The sequence below is a fragment of the Athene noctua genome, chromosome 5 (genome assembly GCF_965140245.1).
Source record: "Athene noctua chromosome 5, bAthNoc1.hap1.1, whole genome shotgun sequence".
NCBI lineage: Eukaryota > Metazoa > Chordata > Aves > Strigiformes > Strigidae > Athene > Athene noctua.
Window position 1 is genome coordinate 34588393 of NC_134041.1, and position 21086 is coordinate 34609478.

Consider the following 21086-nt stretch of genomic DNA (forward strand, 5'->3'; position numbering starts at 1 on the left):
AGCTTTTCTCTCAATTTTTTTATTGATGGACACTGTATCTCTGGCCTGAGAAAGCCAGAAAGATGTCGCTTTCTCCTGCGCTTTCCTCTTGCTGTTGGTCAACAAGGCAAACTATGCAAGCAGAGGGAAACAGTTCATCATGGGACCTGCCCTATCTCTATTTCTTTGTGATCTCAGGTCTCTGAACACATTGATTATGGAGGCATTTATCAGTGCTGGGGATATATGCTGGATTCTTGAATTTCTCTACTTAAAGCATCTCAATTTTTAACTGAAGACCTCAGTCCCGTATTTGGTTTAGTAATTACTCATCTTCATGCTTCAGAGCAGGGAGGGACATCTTTTATTTCTGGACGTGTTTGTTTTCTGTTCATAGATCTTGCCTGGGTATGTTTGTACTGGCCCACAGTTACAGATGCCCTGCTGCCAATTTATGATGACAGAGGCAATACTATCGTGCACGTGCTATACAGAACAGCATATAACCATTTCAAGGCTCTTTATCTGTCCTGACTGTACAGCACACATGAGGTTGTCCACAGCTTCTTGAAAGCTCTCAAGTGCAGTGGATATTCTGCAAATCACAGGGAGACATAGTAACCCGATTAAAAAGCAGACAGAATGTATCATAAGGTTCTGTACATTTCTCATTTTCTCTGGATAAAGGATTACTAGCTTGCTCAACAGCTTCAGTAAAGTCTCACAGGCAATGTATGTAGTCCTCCTTCCTTTCCAGCAAGGCTTGAACAGAGCTTTTGCTAAGTAATGCATATTTGAACCCAAGTCCTTTTCTGGCTTTCAACAACAGCCCAGCAGGGTCCTCATTCAAGGACCACTGCTCTGATGCATCCAGCTGCTGGCTGAACCAATACAGAGTGCAAAAACACCACTCAACTTTACATTTCATCATGCCAGTGCTTTTTCATTTGTACCATTTCATTCGTGCCAGTGCTTCCTGACATTCAACCTCACGTATTACAGCTGCCTGAGAGGGTTTTAGGCATGCACCAACAACACGATAGGGAAATAGCAGGAATTTAGACAGCAAAAGTAAGAGGGTTCTGACTGCATGCCACGTTGTGTAAAACAGCACTTTCTGGGCGTAAGACAGTCCCTACAGAAATATAACACACAATACTTTATGCCTCTAACATACCTATGATATGCAATACCCTATTATTGTTGTTTCATGTAACTTCAGTACTTATAGATCATGCCACAGCACCACTCAAATTCAGCTATGCTGACTCAAATACCTGTCAAAACCAATGGACTAATTCAGGTTCTAAACAAATGGGTGACTTAAAAAAAATCTTACAACTAACCCAAACTGGAGCACCGCAGACCAAATAGTATATATGACAAGGGATCAAATATATTCTGAAGAATCTGAGCTCTCTGGAAACATTTTTAGGAACGTCGGATTGGCTTTATATTTCTGTACTAAAAAGTGCACTGGAGAGGTTTGGGGTTTTTAAATCCTTTATTCATCTATTCTTGATTTACCAATCTGTTATTTCCACATTCATGCAGATCAATGGAGTTACGCTAGTATAAAATTGGTGTGCTGTAGTGCTCTCAACTCTGAGGCTGTACTGTACTGTTGCTTCTAACAAGCGTTGTCAAAAATTTCCTGGTTTTAACCCTGTATTTCAGCACTTACCTACAGAAGTACCATCTACAATTGAATTTATCCTTTGTTAGTAATGGAAACTTAAAAACGAAAGAGCAAAAACAAAACCAAGAAAAGGAGCTTTTATGACACAAAAAAATTTAGTAGGTCTTCAGCTGAGTGACTGGTACACATCTATGTTGCAGAACCTAGGCAGAACTGCGTGAGCTAATGCTGTGGAGACTCTGTCATTATAAATGAATGTCAGGGAATATATTTATTGGCATTCTGCAGAGATTTTTGCAGCAACAAATTGTAGCTTGCTTGTTCCAAACCATTCATTTAGCTTGGATATTTGCCTAAAATAATTATTCTACTTGGTCAAAGCAGGCATGAGAACACACTATAGTTACAGAATTATTACTAAGAAGATAATAGCATAACTAGTCTGGATGTCTTTTGATTACAGTTCTCTTGAGGTATATGGGTTATGAGTAAGTAGTTGGCGAGCAATAGGAAAAACAAAACATAAAATGAAACTAGCAGCATAATAGCTGCATAACTTGAGGGAGGAGGGGAGAAAAGAAAAGCCCTCAGTCCCTCCACTGGAAGGATATAACTCCTTATACTAACAAATTTACTATCAGATGTTAGAAGGAAACTTCAGTCCCTGGCACTGGGAAAGACACTGTTTATAGATTCTTCTCCAACTTCCACATTTTTCAGCATTTCAAAGGTAGACATCTCCTAAAAGAACAATCTGGTTTCTTAAAGCAAAACCCTGGATCCTGAACTCCCCATCAGGCTTTTTTCCATTTTCCCAAAGGAAAGCCAGATTTCGTCAAGGAAAACACCCAGCAGCTGGTACTAAAGTAAATATTTGCTGCTAAGTGCTTTGGAAAAAATTTATAAATCAGGGCCCAAATAATGTTTCAATTGCACTAAAAGACATCTTGAGTGATGCCAGAGGGATCGGTAGAGTTAGTTCAGCTACCATCAGTGCTCCAAAGCTGCTTATTCAGGTGCCCAGTCACAGATACGGACCCTGGGCATAGCATCTCATTTCCGAAGAACTAAAGTACACAAATTTTTGGTGTTTGAGTGTGACTGTTACTATGCAAGACTGTTTCAGAAGTCTGGCACAATAAGTAGGTCTACTATTTTATCTGCTCAGGACTAAACACTTCCTTCCCAAAGAATGGGAAAAAGCAAAATGAAGAGATTCTTCAAAATTTATGTGTAGCTGCTATTCTGTTTTTCATAAAGCCTGATTTCCTGCAATGGCTTCCAGAGACACTAGAGGACAAGCAAACTGTTGTATTTAGTAGCAAAGGTAATAGCAACACAAGAAAAAAATAACTCTTACCTACAAAATAGCTGTCATGAAAGAGAGAAAAATGCCCAATGCAGCTGACAGCGAGTATCTGCTGCATACAACCCATGGGCTCTGAGTTTGGTGTGTATTGCTTTTGGTCTCACTGATTTACCAAAACTATAAAACACTGGCAAACATGGTAGCGAGATGCTAGCAAGTGCCTTGGTTTTAGACACAGTATTTATTCACCAGTTGACCCCGTGGCATAAAATTAAAGTAGATGTATCAGTCTTTTGTGGAAATGTGGCTATCCCTACATTCCAGCACAACACTACAACTTTAGTTCACAGCACACTTCCACTTTTTAGAAAAAAAAACTCAAAATGGGGCTTATTAGAAAAGAAATGTCACTTACATATCTGTAAGAACTGTCCTGAAATCTTGGGTATTTCTACCTAATATTTTTTTTCTAAAACCCAACATTTTTTTCCCAAGAGGCTTTACAACCTTCATTATCCTCAGAGCTGCCATATCCAAAGCCAAAACAAAATCAGGAAGATATTTTTTTACCTCTTTTTCATTGCCAGTTATCATTTCCCACATTCCATAGTGGCCTTTCTCCTGCCGGAAGAACTGAATGGCTTCTAAGAACGCCTCAACTTCATATGTGGTCTGCTTGAGAAAATCTAAAGAAAACAAAAAAATACCATGAAAGATTTACACATAAATGATGTTTAGAAAAATAATCATCTTTTCTTGATGCATTTTTGTGTTCTATGTGCATCCAGCAGTAACATTTTTAAATTATTGACTAAACCTGAATATCTGAAGGCCTTGGATTTTCATTAAGATTAGAAACATAAAGTTGAACTATCACATTGCAGATATGAACTATCACAAGCCATCCCATCTAAGTTGATAAATTAAACCAACACCAGCAAATGTTAATACGGAGCACAAGATAAGGTAAGAGTTTTACGGCAGCAAGCCTTGTCTGTGGTAGACTTTGACAAGGCAGTCATTAACATATGAAAGCTCATCCCTTGCCTTTACACCTATAGCAATTCAAGATGGTGCATTGGAAGACTTTGACAACACATACCAGGGCCAACAGTTGGGAAGTTCTACTTTTTTGAGATAAGATTAGGAATTTAAGACAGTGATAGTCCCCTGTTTGCAGCATGTTGTACGTTCTTGATAAACTGCTGAACCCTGAGTTAACACTCCCCAGTAATCTTTTATTTCCTTTGTTGTATTAAGGAATTGATGATCAGCATGATTTTTCATGGATGTACAATAAAACTGGACAAACTAAGCACCGTGCTCTTACCAATTAAGCACAAAAACTTCTAGCAAAATCATGTTGCTTTCTCTAAATATTTCAGGAATGTTTAACCACAGCTCTGAAGTATCTGGCTACCGCTGATAGATTGTAGCTCTTCCCAAGAACAATGTGGTAGCCTGGTGACACTGTTGTAGAAATGAGACCACAGCATGGAAAAGAATGAGAAGTGGCCGAGCTAGTTTGCTCTTACAAACTCCAGATAACCAGTCATGTAACAGAAATTAAACCTTGGGCAAATTGTTCTTTCCAAACTGCTAAAGGCTTTCAAGAGAGTTGCAGCCAACACTCTCCTTCACATGCAAGCACACAAAGCCACATAGCTAAGGAAGACTGCTATAGTTATACAGCAGAACTCGTTTGTCATGATTTGGGGAAAAACAGTCCCCCTGCCTCAAAATGTGGAAAAGCCCCCTAGATCAATCAGGCTGCTTGACAAGCCTGAGTAAGAAAAACCACCAATGAAATACTTCAGGATTTTAAGTGCTGTGTCTTTGCTATGAAACAGAGCTTCGGGATTATTGTGAGGATTATTATCTTAAGGGAAAAACAAAGCCACGATGGTTTATTGTCCCCTCTATCTACTTGCAGCCTTAATCAGCTGAAGTCCTATTGTGCACATATTAGGAAGAAAGAAGGGAAGAAGGATGTTAATTCTCTCAAAGGTAAGTATGCTGCTTTAGAAGATACTGGTATGTACAAACAATGGTTCAGAGAGTAAGTTCTCAAGCCTTGCCTGTCAAGCAAGACACTTCTTTTGACTTGTTCATGAAACTTCTAAAGAGAGAAGCTTTATAAGAGGCTTGCTTACATGCCAAGAGCAATACAGGGATGATACAAATTATGGGAAACATGAAGGACTAATGCTACAGTAACGCCTGAAATGTCTCCTCCACAGGCTTTACACAAAAACGAAAGCTACAAAAACATTCATCAATGCTTCACCCTGGCTACTGTTTGAAAACAGCACTGTTTAGAATTTATCGACATGGCAGGCAGTGAGGTTTCAGATCTGCTAAGGGCCCAAATGTCAGAATTTGCCCTTTCAGAGTTTCCTCTGGGTGTAATAATTACTTCAGGAAGGTATGTTTTACATACTGAGGTGCAGTAAACACTCTCTCAATGCCACTCTATAGATACCATCCCTGGTTTGCAAATATTTGGAGGTCCAGAGAGATCACACAATTTCTTCAAGCCCACATGATGATCAAACAAAAGAAAAACAGCCAGGTAAAATCCCAACCATACTCACTGCTACTTCCATGATTTATAGCATTTTTAATAGCAAGTCACAAGCTAGGATGCTAAAATATCAGTACAAGACTTGTAAGTCAGGCTGTTCCCTGCCAAGACAACATCCTCTGGCAGCAGCTTTAATGAAGGAATAGAGTATTACACCTGAGAAATTCATGGAGAGTTGTATCTGAAAGCTTTTGTCCTTTCAGAATTAAACTCTAAATATTTTGCTGAGAAGAGGGCTGGGCTTGGCTGGAGGAAGGGAGAACTGTAGCTCCTGCAGCCCTCCGATTGTGACTCATATGTTTTCCCTCTTCACAGCTGTGCTCCTTCCTAATCAAAAGGGACAACAAACCATCCAAAGGGCTGGATCTTGGATCTGCTGAGATAACAGAAGTCTACCCCCTAAGGTCATCAGGTTTTAAACTCCATGCTCAAGGGAGTATCTTCTCTCTGTTCTGACTGTGCCCAACCCCACACAGAAGTGGAAAGAAGGTGCTAAAAATCCAAGAGCGATTCATTCAAATAGTTCATGGGAAAAATTCCAAGCTGTAAGTGCCATAAAATCCCAATCACACATTCTTTCCTATGCCAGTAAACACAAGAGAAGAACATAATTATGGCAGCCTTACTACAAAAACAGTCAAAGTAGAAAGGAAGCTTTATGTTTCAAGGCTACCACAATTTCTTAATTTAGGCAATTTCATTCTCACTTTCCATAGGAGGAAAAGATTGCATCAGCGATAAGGCACTGAACAACTAGATCCATCCAGTGTTGGGCTGTGCAGAAGCTGTTGCCAAGGCACACAAGACAGAGGCACATTCATGGGTTACAGCTCAAGAAAAGGGAATTGTACCCAAGCTGAAAGGAGCTGCGGTGCACATCCTCCAAGATCTCAGCAGGGAAGAGCCAGGGCTTCTGTAAATCAGATCTAGCAATTTATGAAAAGACTACAGGACTGCGGCTGGCTTGGCAGCCAGCTCCGTTATGCCACAGTAAAGCAAGGAGAACAATGAATAAGCTGTTGGGGTTGCCCTGTTTGCGTGCAGGAGAGAGGATGGTGCGTGGGAGATGGAAGCAGATGCTGCAGCTGCAGACAGGGCAGGTGGTAAACCCCAGCAGTATAAGGAACGATTGTTCCTCAGCAGAAAGGAGGACATGTACTTCACACTCCTGAATGCACTCACAGGGGCTTCCCCTTCAACAAGTCCAGCTGGCACCTATCATGAGTGATGCAACTGTCGTTGCTGTTTATAGAAGTGGAGCATGTTAGGGGACCCTGGTGCAGCAGTGGCTGTAGGTCATCCTTACCCAACTCCCATACAAAGCCATAAAATTCACTGAGTGTACTCCAGCAAAAGGCCAGGGAGACTTTATAGGTACCCAGACTGATGCTCCATGCTTAATCCAGGCTTGTCCACACTTGGAAAATTACCCAAGCAGCTTCTCCAGCTGCTAATGAATATAACATCATCTTAAATGTGGAGAGCAAAACAAAATTGTTCCATTTAATTTTAAAATAAGAAAACCCACCTAGAAACTCTATCTTTACATATCCAATAGTGGAGCTTAATTTTAATAACAGATAATTCCTTTTATAAACATAACAGAATAACTGGTACAAAGGTCCTTTTTAAAAGATGAAAGGAAATCTGGAAACACCATGACGTTATAAATCTCCCCAGATTTGCCCATCTCTCAGGTATGGCTGAGTTTGTTCAGTACTGCAGAAAGCTGTCTGTAGGAATGAGGTTCCCTGCAGCATATTAACAGGTTAAATCCATCTTTAAAAAAAAACAAACCTCAAACCTTAACTCATCAAAATGATACACAGAGGAGCAGGCTACTTGACACCTGGTGCAGAAGTGTTAACTTAGAGGGTCCTGTTCCTCATTTCAGCTGTATCCGACGTTTCAGCTGCTGTGGGAATTGCAGTCCCCTAACGAGGTGCTTGAGGCTATGAGCTGCGGCTCCTTCTCTGTCACTTGGCAGATGAATGTTTGGTTCTACGGGGAGTAATGAGGAAATCTGCAGTCTCAAATTCCTATGTGCTCTCCAAACCAAGGCCGGACAGCTGCACCTTTGTTTGAAGATGGACATGCACTGGCACATTGTTTAAAAGCCCTGCGGGAAAGGCTATCAGAACAATTTTTCTGACTCACTAACATTTCTTGTGTGTGTCTAAAGGCAGCAGCGGAAATTAATCGCCCTGGTGAATTTGGTCTCCTCTATAGCCATAGATCGACTAGTCTTACATCAGTCAAAAAACTGAAGACATCTGTGCAAATATTTCTATAAATAGGCCTCATTACCAAAGAAGATGAGTGCTGCAGACCTCATTGCCTCTAGCTAAAACTGTGGACTTTCAGCAAATCCAGATAATATGAAATCTATATTCCAGTTCAAATTTTGTTTCTGTATGTACTGCGGACTGCTGCATTGGGTCTATTGCTGTGTTTTGGAGCAGAAAGCTCAAAACCAGCTGATGTTTAATCACATAATGATGATTTAATTATGATCAAAGGAAGATGACTCCTTAACATTACATATTCTAACATGCCACACTAGCTGTTAAAAAGTGAGTATTTCAATATCCAGTTTAAATTGTGTGTTCCTCTAAGCGATAATTGTCATTAACGAAGCTATTCAAACTCATTATTGCAGCATGAGAAGCTAAAATGGTCGTCAAACAACAGGAATGCCAATAGGTGTTTGAAGACAGAGGATGTATTGTTTACCCTCTTAACAAATGCAACGGCAACAAGTCGTATAAGTCATATAAGTAGAAGCACAGCTCATTTCTGTACCACTTCTGCAATCACATGGAAAAGTCTGTGTTTGGGAAGAGCAGGGAAATGTTTCTCCAACTCCTGGTGAGACCTCAGTCGGATGTGATAACCAGACAACAAGAATTTTCCACCTCCCAGAACTGATGGGGTGGTTGCTCTGCTGAGACACCAGTGGTTCACAGTTCCCTTCTGTGTCTTGGCTAATTTTGCAAACTGGGACTCGCTGATTTTTGGATGCAGCAGCAGCATTACTGCATTAAACTGTTCAGAGAGCCAAGGAACTGCTGTCACGATGTTTTATTATGTGTAAAAACTGAGTATGTCATTCTTCAAAACAAACTGAGTGCCCCTATTGCAATCCAGTAAATGTCCTTCTCCCATATGGGCTTTTCTTACAATAAATGTATTACTTTTATTGTTAATAATAGTGAAGGGACATAATGACTGTGGACAAACTGCTTTATCAAAGTGAGCTAAACCACTGAGAGCAATCTAAGCTTTTTGGCTGACATTTCACAAAAGCCTGAGGCCCAAAGATGTAAATGAACAAGCATTAAAACAGAGTCCAGAAGTCTGAGCTCACAGAGCACAGGTTTTAATTAAAGAAATGCTGATTCTGACATAACGCCCATCATCTGACTACCCAAACTCGGAAGTAATCCACCCTGGCTTCATCTGTTTCCTGCAGCACCTATATATACAAATACACAGCGTCTATGTATACATTCCTGAGTTGGACAGCTGCCTACACTTTGGTGAAAGATTCTGCATTCAGTGAATATTACTTTCCATACAATCCCTGAATTCTTCCTGCAGGTAACTATAACTGATATTAAAGCAATCTGGCATCCAACAATGGTTATATTTATAAGAGATGATCATGTAAAGGCCCATAGGTAGGAAGGTAGCCTTGCCTGGCTCTTGCCTACCATCCTCAGGAACTGCAGCTTCAGTCAAATGTCTCTTCCCAACACAAGTCGCTATGAACCTGACATACCTTCTAGTTCCCTCCTACAAATACCTCCTCAAATCTTCAACCCACAGGCTGACTTTGGTTAAAAAGTGGGGAAGGCAGGAAGACAGTGGAGGACAGTCACTGGAAGGAAAAGAACATGATCGAGGAGTCGAGTTTGGTGGACTTTCACTGATGGGGAGAATGTTTGTCATTTACTATAATTTTTGGAATATGACAAATTGGTAGGAACTGCATTTAATGTTATGATCTCACAATAATATTACGTTGCTTCCTCATCTATTTGCTGGAAAGCTGGCTCAGGTGAAGGCAGTGCCAAAACTTCTATTTTGCAGCTCTTTCTTGTTGATCAACATTCACTATTTTTCTGGGACAAGAAAAATGTCTGTACAGGTATCTGTGAAGGTGCTTCTTTCTTGTGATACTACAAATAGATAGTAGGAGGTGGATAAAATTGAAAAAATTTGGAATTTTTATGTCTTATTGATTTTAGTAGTCTCAAAAGATGGTGCTTCCACCACTTGCTACTTCCACTGGACACTGCTACCCTCAACAGAATAGATTTCATGAAGAAATACAAATAACATTTTTCACAATTTTCTTATCCTTCCAAGTCATCCCCCTCTCACGGCATATGTTTCTGTCAAATATATTTAGATTGTTGTCTTTCCTCTGTTTTCCATTATACATGCTCTTAGTTCTTTTAAAATAAAAGCTGGCAAAAAAGAAAATACATAACCCTAAACCAGAGGGAAGCTGCTAAAAGAAAGCACTGCCATTTTAAAAAACTGTGGTGTCTTAACCATGTAAATACATAGGCCATTCCCATCTCTTGTACTGATACTTCAAAGCAAGCTATTGCACGCTGCCAGCCACCGAAGGATTTGGGGTGAAGGCAGCTGGAGAACATCAGGGAATAAGAGATGTTCCTGCAGTTAAGGAATCATTATTCCGACCTTCCAACACCACAGTTAGGGGATGCCTATAAATAAAAATAAATGAGCATGACAAAGAACAATTTCTCTTCCTAGGAGTGATCTTTGTAACACAGGCTTTCTACGATAGCCTGCAATATTACCAGCATTTCTGGTAATACCTGCCTAGGATTTATTTGCTGTAAGTAGAGACTGCGGTGATTATTGCCTGTTGCTCATATAATTTCTGTTTAAAGATGAGCAACTTTCTACTGTCATGTATGAGTAATATCACACAGAGGATTATGGACAGGACACAGAGAACAGCTAAGAGAGGCCAAGACCATCTGATATCATGTTATCATATGGCAAAAAGCGACCACCTGAGTTCTAAGCACATTTAAGAGCTGTTGCTTATAAGTTATTACAGAAAGTTGGTAAGAAAGGCCATGGCCATCAACTCCAAAAAACAAGGTTCTAAAAATTTCTGTCTCAAAAAAATAAGCAAATGGTCCCAACAGTAAGACAGCAGGTAAGAAAATGAGAGTAAATCCATCTGCTTGAACCTGGGGAGATGAGAAGATCTCAGGAACCAGACCTCAGGAAAAGATAGTTTGCCCAGGGCTTCTGACACAGCTACAGTATCTCTGCAAATGATCCTCTGAATAAAAGGACACACCATTTACTTCTACAAAATGGAGTCCTGTCATATTATCCAGATCGAGAATGAAGTGAAGTATATCTGAGAAGCCTCAACCCCACAGCTCTGCTGTTTTCCTGACAGCAATGTACTATCATATTATTCATAGATCATGTGGTATGAAGCTGCTAACCACTAACAGAAGCTAGATGAGGTCATTTCAAAACAGGATACAACCCTGCAATAATATGCTGTATTTATAGAAAATAAAGTTTTGCAGCGCAAGTTCCCTCTGAGACCATCAAACCAACATTCAGCAGGTTTAATGATTTGCTTTGCAACATGCAATGCCTGTATTAAAGCTGTTCAAAGCAGCATGAGACAGATTACAAGGAACCTCTCTCTGCTGGGACCAGCAGCTTTGCATTGCATAGTCTAAAACATGAATTCACCATATAAACACACACAAAGAATCACAGTATCATTTACCTCCAACAATTTCCAAGTGCCTTCCAAAACAGCTACCATATCCCTGGTGCAGGTGAGAATGTTTCTGCTGCTGAACTTTGAAGCTGGAGTCTGAATACAACACCTTACACTGTATTGGGTCTGGCTGAACTGGAATCGGTTTTCCCCTATAGCAGCCCTCACGGTGCTGTGGTTTATGCTGGGAGCTGCAGGGTGTTGATAGCACCCTGGTGTTGTGGCTGCTGCTGAGCAGTGCTTACACAGCACCAAGGTTCTTTCTGATATTTCCCCCAGTGGGACGGGGTGGGCAAGATCTTGGGAGGGGACACAGCTAGGACAGCTGACCCAAACCGACCAAAGGGATATTCCATACCATATGACGTCTGCTCAGTATAAAGCTGGGAGAAAGGAGGAAGGGGGTGGGGTCACCCTTGGTCCTCCGAGGCAACTACTACGCGTATTGGAGCCCTGCTTCCAGAGAAGGCCCGACATCGCCTCTTCATGGGAAGTAGAGAATAAATCTGTTTGCTTTTGCTTCCGCGCGCGGACTTTTGCTTTGCTTTGCTTATATTAAAACTGTTTTTGTTTCACCCACAAGGGTTAGTTTATCTTCTTTCCCCTCTTTACCCTGTTGAGAAAACAAAGGGAAGGGGGGGGGGAAGTGATAGAGCGACTTGGTGGATACCTGGCATTTAGCCAGAGTCAAACCATCACATACACCCACACAAATTGTTATCTTCACGGCTCCTAAAATAGGCTCCTGTGGTGGGCACAAGACTCTTCTGCGCCACTCCACACTTGGTAATATATAAGAAAAGGAGAATCAGCCCAAGGTGTGGAGGTGAGAGAGGTAGGAAGACTGTAATTGCAATTGGGATTTAATCACATTAATCATCTTGGTGTTTCAGAATGAATGCAACTCCTACAGACTGAAAATCCTAGCTACAGTAAAGGCAAGCAGGCTTACTGGAAAAGCAAAAGCCATGCTGATTGAAAGAACTGATGTAGAGCAAAAACACTGCAGAAAGAGAAAAAAATAGTCTTATTTTAAACAAAATATTCTAAATTATACAAAAAATTTCTAAATTGTATCCTAAAACATTTCACGAGTTTTATAGCACCCCACAAGCCTTATCAAAGATATTTATAGCAAAATGGTTTTGAATGTTATGACAACATTAATATTTCTATGGAAGTTTACACATCAGTTTTGAAAAGTCCATTTGGACCTCAGATATCTGTCTGGTGAAAGTCCAGTCGTGGTGTCAGCCACTCATGTGGATCACAGAAGACATGATCTTATTAGCAATAAAGTGATTTTATATAATCAAAGTGCAGCAGCTGCAGTGAGAGAAGCCAAGATGCAAGTCCCAGGTTTGAGTCAGGCAGGTGCAGGGCTGAATACTCTGTCTCCATTCATACCTTCTCCCACCCCAAATTATCATGCAAACTTTCAGAAAGGCCTTGCTTTCATCCCAGTGCAGAAGGACATTTTTCTTTAACATCAAAAAAAGCAATTTCCTCCTCCTTTATTCAACTGGTCCTTCCGTCCTCATCAAAAAAGGCAACAAGAAAATCCTTCCCTTCAGCTGCCCTCTTTGGAGAAGAAAAGCCACCCCATTTGCAACATGAAGACTCAGATATTTTTTCAAAGTCCAGTTTGGGCTCGTGGCAGCTGCTTTGCTCTGTATATGGAGATATATATCCTTCAACTTAAGTATTTGATGTCATCTTCTCAACCTTTATCAGCGCTTCAGTAATTATTCTGAATTATAGTCTAAGAGTTGGTAAGCTCTACATGCACTATATACTTGTAATAAAGGAAATCTAGAAATAATTATGAGAAAAACACCTGCCATCTAAACTGAGAGTTGAAAAAGGAAATGTGGACAATGGCTAATGGCAACCCTGAAAGCCAGAGATGAAGAAAAAAAATCTGAGGCCATCCTAGTTGTCCTGTCAATAGCCAAGTTGTGACATACATGAGCTTGAAGGTACATCCTGTATTTCTCTCTTGCCTAATGTGTTTCTTTATTGTACTTATTTAATGCATTTATTTCTCTAAATTTTTTTGTTATTCATGGTGGAATTGGAGATGACAGGATATGGTTTTGAAAGTCCCTTAGCTTCCTGTTTCATGAGGGTGATTATCAAGATAAGGATGTGAAATCAAACCAGATGAAAGAAAATAAAATCATGAAGTGAAACTCTGTGTCTCCCAGAATTAGCTAGCTGTACTCTCCTTCTCATCATGCAGACTCCCCTCTATCCCAGCACCAAGTGGTCGGGCTTCTTCACTTTTAACAGCAAATACTAAGTGAAACACAATAGCTGGTAACCTCATAGGAACAAGAAGACCTCCTAAAATATCAAAAAATTAAGTAAGCATTTGGAATAAACTTCAGTCTGATTTTCAGGGCATACAAACATAAAGGATTAAAAAATGGAGAATGGGAAATACTACAGTACTGTGAATATTTTGAGCATTATCACCATTCTGGGATTGACAGCACTTTCCCATCGGGAGTTAGGTGGCCATTTCAGCAGCAAATATCCCCCAAAATTTGAGGTGTGCAGTTCTCACCATTTCACTAAGAAAATGGGGATGGAGAGGAAATGAAAGTAAATCCAAGCTGTGACTGAAAGTGTAGGGATCATGGAGATTAAAGGCAAACCAATGAATCCCATGCTACAGCCTACATCTAAACTGGGAGTAGCGGTTTAGGAAACAGGAGGAAAAAATGAAGCCATTTCCTTCCACACTCCACTTCAACTCAAGCACAGCTTCTTTAAAAACCTGAGAAGTTTTTAAAACTCATTACATAAAATCCTACACTGATGAAGGTCTGGCCTCCCCAGACTCTTGAGAACAGGCTCCCTGGAAGTAACAGTGAACAGTCAGCAGCTCCTTCCTGTCAACCTAAAAAATACACAAATGAGGTAAAACTTATGGAGGGAAAGTTAGAAAATAATATAATGGGCAGAAAATTCTCCTTGCTGCCCCTTCTGTCAGGAAGTTGATACGAAAGTGGTATTAGGACACATATTTTCTGTCACATGCTGTGATCTAGAAACCTCCTCTCAACATTATCTCTCTATATGCACATTTATGTCATTTAACTAATTTAACTCAACCTTTCATTTATCATATTAATTACCCAAAGCCAAAAAGCTTTGAAATCAGCAAATATGACCATTATAATGTTTCATATCCTATGCCTAGGTAATAAATTCAATAAGAAATAAATCGTAGCATTTCACACACAATGTTCTTTAATGCAGCCCACTGAAGTCCTTAATTACAAAGCTGTTAGTAAAGAATGGACGGTTTGGAGAGAAGGAAGCTTTTTGATGGAGCTTTTGAGATAATGGCCAAGATTAACTAGTAGCACTTCTGTATACTGAGTATGCAAATTTACAGTCATCTCTTTTTTTCCTGGGAGCACATTACACAGTCGTTAATTTTCACAGGAGAAGGGTCATAATGTGACTGGTGAAAAGCAATTAAGAAATATATTTGACTCGAACTAAGCCAGAAAAAGGACTCAAGTGCAAGTATGGCCTATGTTAGAGTTGCCAAATCTGGTAGCCCAATAACTGCAACTTTCATTGTATCCTTCCACACCTGCCCCCACTTCTAGTAGGTCCAAACCTATGTTCCCCCTAGCAGTAACTCAGACCCCCGTGTCTGGCTCAGACCTATGGCCCCTCAGTACTGGTCCCTATCCTATAGTGTCTCTATGGGCTCCCACCCCTTCCTCTCCTACTTGCTAGATAGTTCAGACTGAAGTTTGCTAGTGAGTGAAGCCTACGTACACACATGGCTAGTGGATGCTCATTAGGAAAACACTCTGGTCTCACCAGATGATGGCCCTGCCCCTGTGTGCCCCTGTGCTCAGTGGTCCCTCCTCCCACTGCTGGCACTGGGACGTCTCACACACATCTCTCCAGGTGCTGGCACCTCGAACCTGTGCAGTCCCCACGGCTCCTTCTCTACTTGCTGGCACTTAGAACCTCAACACACACACTGGAGAGCACCCTCACCCTGGAAAATAGGTAGAAGTGGAGTTTAGTAAGAAGACAGGACAGACCGTGGTGATGAAGCATGGGACAAGCGTACTGACCAGCCTCCTGTTTACATCCAACTGACCCGCTCTGATCCCCTCCCCAAATCCTGAGGCATCACAAAAGTCAACTTGAAAAGCAGAAAGCAGGAGCTGCCCAGATGAATCACTGAACTGGGATGATTTCTGTATACAGATTAATTAGTCAATCAACTTTCAGAATGAGAGTAATTCAGAGAATCTCAGTGTACGCATTCTGTTGTGCTGGAATATTTTTAAAGCCATGACCAGTCAGGTCTTGACTGGCTAAGGCTTATTTTAAAGGTTTTAAATATGCTTTATTTGAACTGTACTCAAGAAGGGTGCAAAAGATCTACATATTCCATTGATAATGAAGGAAATTATTGTCCCCTTCAACTGCAAACTCTTGTAATTAGTATAAAGGACAAACACAATAGGAAGATTGGGGGGGCGGGGGGAGAGAATCCACAATCTGTACATCTGAATCATGTTTACAAGCAGTGATCACTAAATCCAAATGTTTTTTTAATTATTCTCCTGGCCATGAGTTATGACCAGAAAACCCAGAAACACAGGCTGGACCAGTTATTTTTAACAGAGGGACTCTAAAGAGAGGAAAACAGCTGAATGCCAGGGCGGCTCCCATTGCAAGACCACACGCTGATTCACTACAGTCTTCTGTTCAGCAAAAGAACGTATTTAATTCTCCTTCCTGGGAGAAAACAGACTTTAACTGAAAACTCTGTGGCCACTGTGATACATTCCTTTCCAGAAGTGATAGATTATAGAAAAGACAGAAAGGTAACTTCTGATCAGACATTACATCTTTCTCCTGCCCTTGCCAAATCTGCCCTGGCAAACGTTAACTTGGCACTTTTTTAGAAGAGGGAGGGGTGAGTGCTGCCTTGGCTGGTACTCCTTATCCACTAAATTACGTTCCACAATCGATCTCGAAGGATTTTTCATGTTTCTTCTCTCTTTTCATTTTTTTTTTAATAAAAGAGCACAGACAATTTTTATATCACGAGCCTTATTTCCTATTGTATTACTGCACGTGCCTATAACTTTGTTGGATTGTTCAGATACCTGTTTTTTTGGAGGTAGAATTGTTTGCAAATACTTTAAAAAGTATTAATAAAGTAACATCTTTCAGTTATGTGAGAATGAATATGAATCAATACGAAGTCCTTGAAAAAAAAAAATCCTGAAGAAGTTCACTCCAAGGTGAGTGAAGGTTACTGGTGCACTCATCAGTAATCATTTTTCCACTTGCAGCAACCTAGATTTCTAGGAGATGGTGTAACTCCAAGAAATCCAGAAAATATGGGCTCCCATTTCCCTAGCTGTAAAAATCTGTTCACTTTTGCTGCTGTAACAGTAGGTCTTAATCCAAACTGGTTTTATCTACCAATCAGTCTGCTGAGCAGAAATAATGTGACAGAAAGGATGAGCCTTGACTAAGACACTCTAGTGTCACTAAGCATCTTCTGTCAGATAAAAACTTGACTGCAGAAAAAGTTGAGAGGGATAAATTCTGGAACAGATGCATAAATGAGCAATAGCTGAGCCATATGAAATATAATAAAACACAGACTTGCAGGCATTGGAGATGGAAAAGACCTATTAGGTCATCTAGTCACAGCTTCTGCCAATTCAGAATTGGCCCCTAGAGTGATGTGCTGAACTTTAAGAAAAAAAAAAAAAAAGCTGCCAAAAGCTTTGTCAAGCCTGTTACACTTGCTCCAGAAGAGAGAAGTGAAAAATCCCAAACTTAATGAACAGGCTTCAAGTCATGGAAGACTGACAGTGCCAGGAAAACTTGATTGTATCCCCAACTCCTTACCAAACCCCAGTGAGAAGCAAAGGGGTGGCTTTCCAAAGTCCAGAGCGCTTTCATACTGTACAACTGCTGCAGCTAAAACCAGGATAATCAGAACTGAAAATCACAGAGGCAGGCTTTGCCCTCAGGCACACTATGGGAATTGGGGCTCCTCTGGCAGCTATATAAGGAATATTTACTGATCCTCAAGCTATTTGGAAGTGTCAAGTGAAGGCTTGTTCCTTCTAGATTGATGTCTCCAACTTATGTTAGCCATGAAACAGTCTTTAGAGTCCCTGTGACTGAGTATTTGCTTACTGGCTGGGTGTTTTAGCCCTCAGCCTCTCCACTCCTACATAGAGTTGCATTGTAGCTGCTTCCTCTGGTTTGTGCGAGGCTGTCAGAGCGTAAAGGGCATGCTGTGTCTCATCACCTTCAGCATGAGCTTGGAAACGAGCTGGAGAGGGGCACCACTGAGTGTCAGGGGAGTGTACACCACCTGGCTAACATCAGGAACAAGAATCCTGCGTATCCTGTGAAAAAGGCACCTACCACCAACCACCACTGAGCACCATACAAATAACTTCACATCTTGGTAAACTGCCTAGAAATAAGTATTGTGTATATGAGTAATATGTGTTTTTGTCATGAGAATGGAGTCCTAAAGAAGACCAGGAATGCCTTTGGCTATGGAGACAAAGGAAAAGAGATGGCAGTTGAGAAGGATCCAGAGACAGCTGTCTGAGGGTAATGCGGTGAAGCTGATGACCAAGACATAAAAGTGACAGCTAAAAAAAATATATTGGGAGCCAATTCTGTAAGTAAAAGGGACTGTTCACACACTGCGCTCTCAGTTCATTTATCTACAAGCACCGGCCTCAGGCCAAAGTAGCTGAGATTGCTGGAGAAGTTTTGGAGTGTTCTCATCTCCCACCAATGGCAGCAGGAGCAGATGGTGTTTGAAAATGACACTAAAGGCATGGAAGATCCTGGACACCAGTGGGGCAACCAGGTCAACTCAATGGAAAAAGAGAAAAGTCATCTGAAAAACAGGAAAACGTTTCTTTTTCTGAAGGAGCCAACTCATAAATGGACTTCCAATTTTATGGGAGCAAGGTTGTTTTTATAATCCTAGCAAGTCATAAGTTTGGGGTTTTTTAGTTTTGTAGTCGAACATACTCAAAAAGTGAGATTTAAAATTAACCCATTGTAGTGCTAGGGCCTGAATAATAGGCCCCAAAACAAAGTTGACCTCTAGATGAACCTCACAACCAAACGTTATCCATCATTAGTATCTGCTAATCAGTAAAATCTGTATTACCATTAGCATTTATTAATTAGTATCTGATCATTAATGAAATATGTATGCTCGCTAGTGAAAGATGCAGCTTAGACAGAATATAATCAGTAGTGAGGATGAAATGCTGAGAGAATGTATCCAACTTTCCTTGTTTAGCCTTGTTCAAGGCTGAGAACCCAAGTGTTAGGCCTTGTTAGAAACTCCCTTGGTTCTGCCCCCCGAGCCCTGGCCAGGCTCTGGGTGGAATCCAACAGGAGGATGAAACTGGATATTTTCTGCTCAAGACAAAGGTGACAGTTATTGTGGCCTGATGATTTTGGTATATAAATCTGGACCCTCTTGCAGTGACTTTGGAAGCCTCACCTACAGGTGGAGGCACCGCACAGGACTTCCCACTTGCCGGGACAGGCTCTCCAAATCCTCGCTGTAACCGGGGCTCCCAGTGACTGTGGGTCTGGATGATGGTAACGTATGCAAGTGGTGAGGGATCTTTCTTAATCACTATTCTCTCTCTCATGTAGTAATGATTAGGTGCATTGCCCTGCTTAACTGTATGTAGTTATTAATAAGTAAGTTTACTATTCTGTGTTTTTCTTACTGCTTATTTTCTGTAGTACTTAGTTATATCCTTTGATTACTAACAGTAAAATAAGCCTACTCTTTTCACTCTGGTGTCTGAGCTTAACTGGCATCCTTGATCAGCAGAACACCCTTGTGCAAACAATCAATTCCATGTCTTATATACCCACAGAAAACATCAAATGTTTGACCATTGGTGATATACATAGAACATTAGTGAAATGTACTGGGAGACTACATGCCCTCCACGTTGTACAAACGTGGTCTACTACATCTGTGATGCATTGACCAAGCTTGCAGAGGTGGCAGTTTGCCATGACATATTTAGTGAAAATCTCCAATGATTCTGTATCATGATATTGGATTTAGATGAGCTGACAGGGAGGGGAATGTAACTTTCAAAGCAATTCCCATGTTTTCTACCCAAGCTTACTACACTGCCGCTCAAATCCCACCTAACTTCACTCCCAGCAAAGCAAAAAGGGTATGTTAATGCATTCCTCAAGGCACTGAAAGCCAAGTATCTTTCCTAAGTGACTTGCATTTTTCTACAGCTTTTTTACTCTAATAGCTATTTAAATCTTCAGTGAGATGAATGACACACAGGAAGAGGAGGCACTTTCTGCACTCACCATGGTTTGAGTGTCTCACACAGTCCCCCAGCACAGCGCTGAACTGCCTCTGAGCTTCTGGCTCCGGGAAGCAATAGCAGCTGTGCCGGGTGAAGGGCTGCCACAGGTAAACTGGGAACTCCCTCGGCAGCTGAACGAAGGCTTGAGCGACATCCTTCTCACTCGACCCTACACAAAAAAAAACATCTCCAGTTGAAATCTGCAGATTTCTTGGAAGGGTTGGCTCTTTTCCTCTGCTGTGACAGAGAGAACAGACCTTTGCTAGCAGGGAAGCATGAGACATGAAAAAATCAAGCCTTCCTGATCCCAGTGATTGGGCAGGGAGGGCAGGGGGACACAGCTGGGATGGGCAAACACAGCAGGCATCAACCACCTCTGTACATTATATCACAGCAACTTGATATCCCTTTGTTTTGTATTCAAGGTAGCCATAAACTACACATTTTTTAGTAAAATTCCAGAGAAACTGTTTCATTGGATTGTAGCTGCTAGGGAAAGGTTTTCATGGCAAATAAGTAAGTTAGTAGGCAGCTCTGGTCTCTTCCCCATAGAGACAATATAGGATCACATGGCCTTTCATATAGAAACAAACTGCATTAAACCATGTAGGAACAGCAGCGGCTTTCCTGTCTCCAGGGTTTCCAAACACAAGTGCAAGGTGGCCTTATGACCTGTTGCTTCAAGCCCCTGAACATGAAGCAAAGAAAGCATTAAGTATCTCCAGTTTCCACTTGCCCTGAGTCACTGTGCACAGGAGGTGCTGTACAACACCATTTATGGATGACCAAACCCAATCTTGTCAAAGTAGTGTGTGTCAAGAGCCCAAGGTTCATCTCGGAGGGTCTTCAGCATTGCACAGAAAGGGAGAAGGGCCCTAAAGGACTAACTGACTCCCTTCGTGGAGAGCCATGGAAAGACCACAAGTGACCTTGGACTGTTCCATGTCACTCAACCCCAACTTTTGCAGAGCTGTGGTGACACACAGAGGACACCTCCAGGCACCGCTGCCCCATGCTACCCTCTGACCAACCTGTGCCTTGGGAAAGGGGTGTAAGGGAGACACCTCCCAGCATTCATAACTTCAAGTGATATGAGACGTTCTGTCTCATAAAAAAACTTGTCTACATGTTTCCCTTATTCCTTTCCTTATGTGGCATCCCATTTTCCAAAGCCGACTCTTTAACATGAGATCCACTCACTTAAAGCCCCAAATTTTCTCAGTCTTCATGAAGTGGGAGCAGGCAGAACCACAGGGGTTCCTGTCCCAGAAACAAGTAGTTCAGCAGCAGCAACCTTCCTGCCCTCTCTGCGGGACTTATTATCAACTGTGAGTCAACACAGGCAGCTGGCATCTAAAAATGGAAACAAATAAACCAGGAAT

The 21086-nt window shown here is 41.2% G+C and overlaps 1 protein-coding gene across 1 annotated transcript in view; it reads right to left on the minus strand.

The window, feature by feature from the left end:
• Positions 1-21086, minus strand: part of NIBAN1 (niban apoptosis regulator 1) — a 75008-nt gene that overhangs the window by 15245 nt on the left and 38677 nt on the right. Inside the window, exons 5-6 of the mRNA XM_074907049.1 lie at positions 19706-19873; positions 3498-3613 (exon numbers count right to left, since the gene is read on the minus strand). Coding sequence (XP_074763150.1) covers positions 3498-3613; positions 19706-19873 — 284 coding nt within the window. The remainder of the gene's footprint in view (positions 1-3497; positions 3614-19705; positions 19874-21086) is intronic.